This window comes from Triticum urartu, unplaced genomic scaffold (genome assembly GCF_003073215.2).
Source record: "Triticum urartu cultivar G1812 unplaced genomic scaffold, Tu2.1 TuUngrouped_contig_7765, whole genome shotgun sequence".
Lineage (NCBI taxonomy): Eukaryota > Viridiplantae > Streptophyta > Magnoliopsida > Poales > Poaceae > Triticum > Triticum urartu.
Genome location: NW_024118642.1, coordinates 1 through 931, shown reverse-complemented (window position 1 = coordinate 931; position 931 = coordinate 1). Strand labels below are relative to the sequence as shown.

The window sequence follows — 931 nt, the reverse complement described above, 5'->3', positions numbered from 1 at the left end:
ATATGATGCAAGTTCGGGATGATGGATGTGTATCAGACTGCGCTCGTAATCATACGATTCAGATCTTGGCCGTATTAATGCTGTTTGGGGTTTGCAAATTTAGAGGTGTGTTATCATATGTGGGGGCAAACGGAATTGGTCAACCAAACTGCGGACCAACCAATTAGTAAAGGAAAATAATTTGACTTAGAAATCACAAGCTATACTGGGATAGCGGGGAAGACCGAAAATGAAGGAATCTTATTCGAAACCAGACGAACTCATGAAGAATTGATTGATTCGCTAGTTTCTCTCTATATATTAATAATTCTCAAACCAACACCCAAGAATTTGATTGGCCAAAACGAAAACGAAAATGAAATGTTAAATGCTGGCTTCTATCAATGTTATAACGGAACCGCAAAAGGTGGAGAGGAAGAAAAGGAAGGTGACAAACTGAAGAAGGAATTGTTGAACTTTCCTTGGGCACGCTCCCGATCGAGCTCACCAAATATCCTTCACAGATCGAGATCCAAGGAGGAATGCGCTTCTCTCTTGGAGGATGATGATGACGACGGCGACGAGGCCGCAGACGACTCCGCTCCGGCTGCACCGTGCTGGGGCAATTCCAGCGACCTAAACGGTGTCGGCCTTTGCCATCCCGGCATCCGCAGCGACAATGCGTTGGCATCGTTGCTTGACTCGCCGCCGTGGGTGTGCGGGTTGTCGAGGTTGACTCCGAACAGCCGCACGCGCTTCGCGGCCGCCGTCGGGCTGTTGACGAGTGGCGTCGAATCGAGGACCATGGGCATGCCGACCGTGACCGGCGGGCTCGGTTGCACCGCAATGTGCAGCGGAGGTTGCGGCTGCGGAGGCGGCATGGTCGCGTGCGGGAAAATTCCCGCGGAGCCGAAGTAGAGCACCTGCGGCCTCGGCGGAGCGGCGGGACTGA

The 931-nt window shown here is 52.1% G+C and overlaps 1 protein-coding gene across 1 annotated transcript; it reads right to left on the bottom strand.

Moving 5' to 3' along the window:
* Positions 1-263: 263 nt before the first annotated feature.
* LOC125531657 (B3 domain-containing protein Os02g0683500-like) lies at positions 264-926 on the bottom strand (the record flags this gene model as incomplete). The annotated part of the gene is made up of 1 exon (XM_048695978.1): positions 264-926. A coding segment is annotated over one exon (429 nt), but the record flags the coding sequence as incomplete, so codon positions are not given.
* Positions 927-931: the final 5 nt, after the last annotated feature.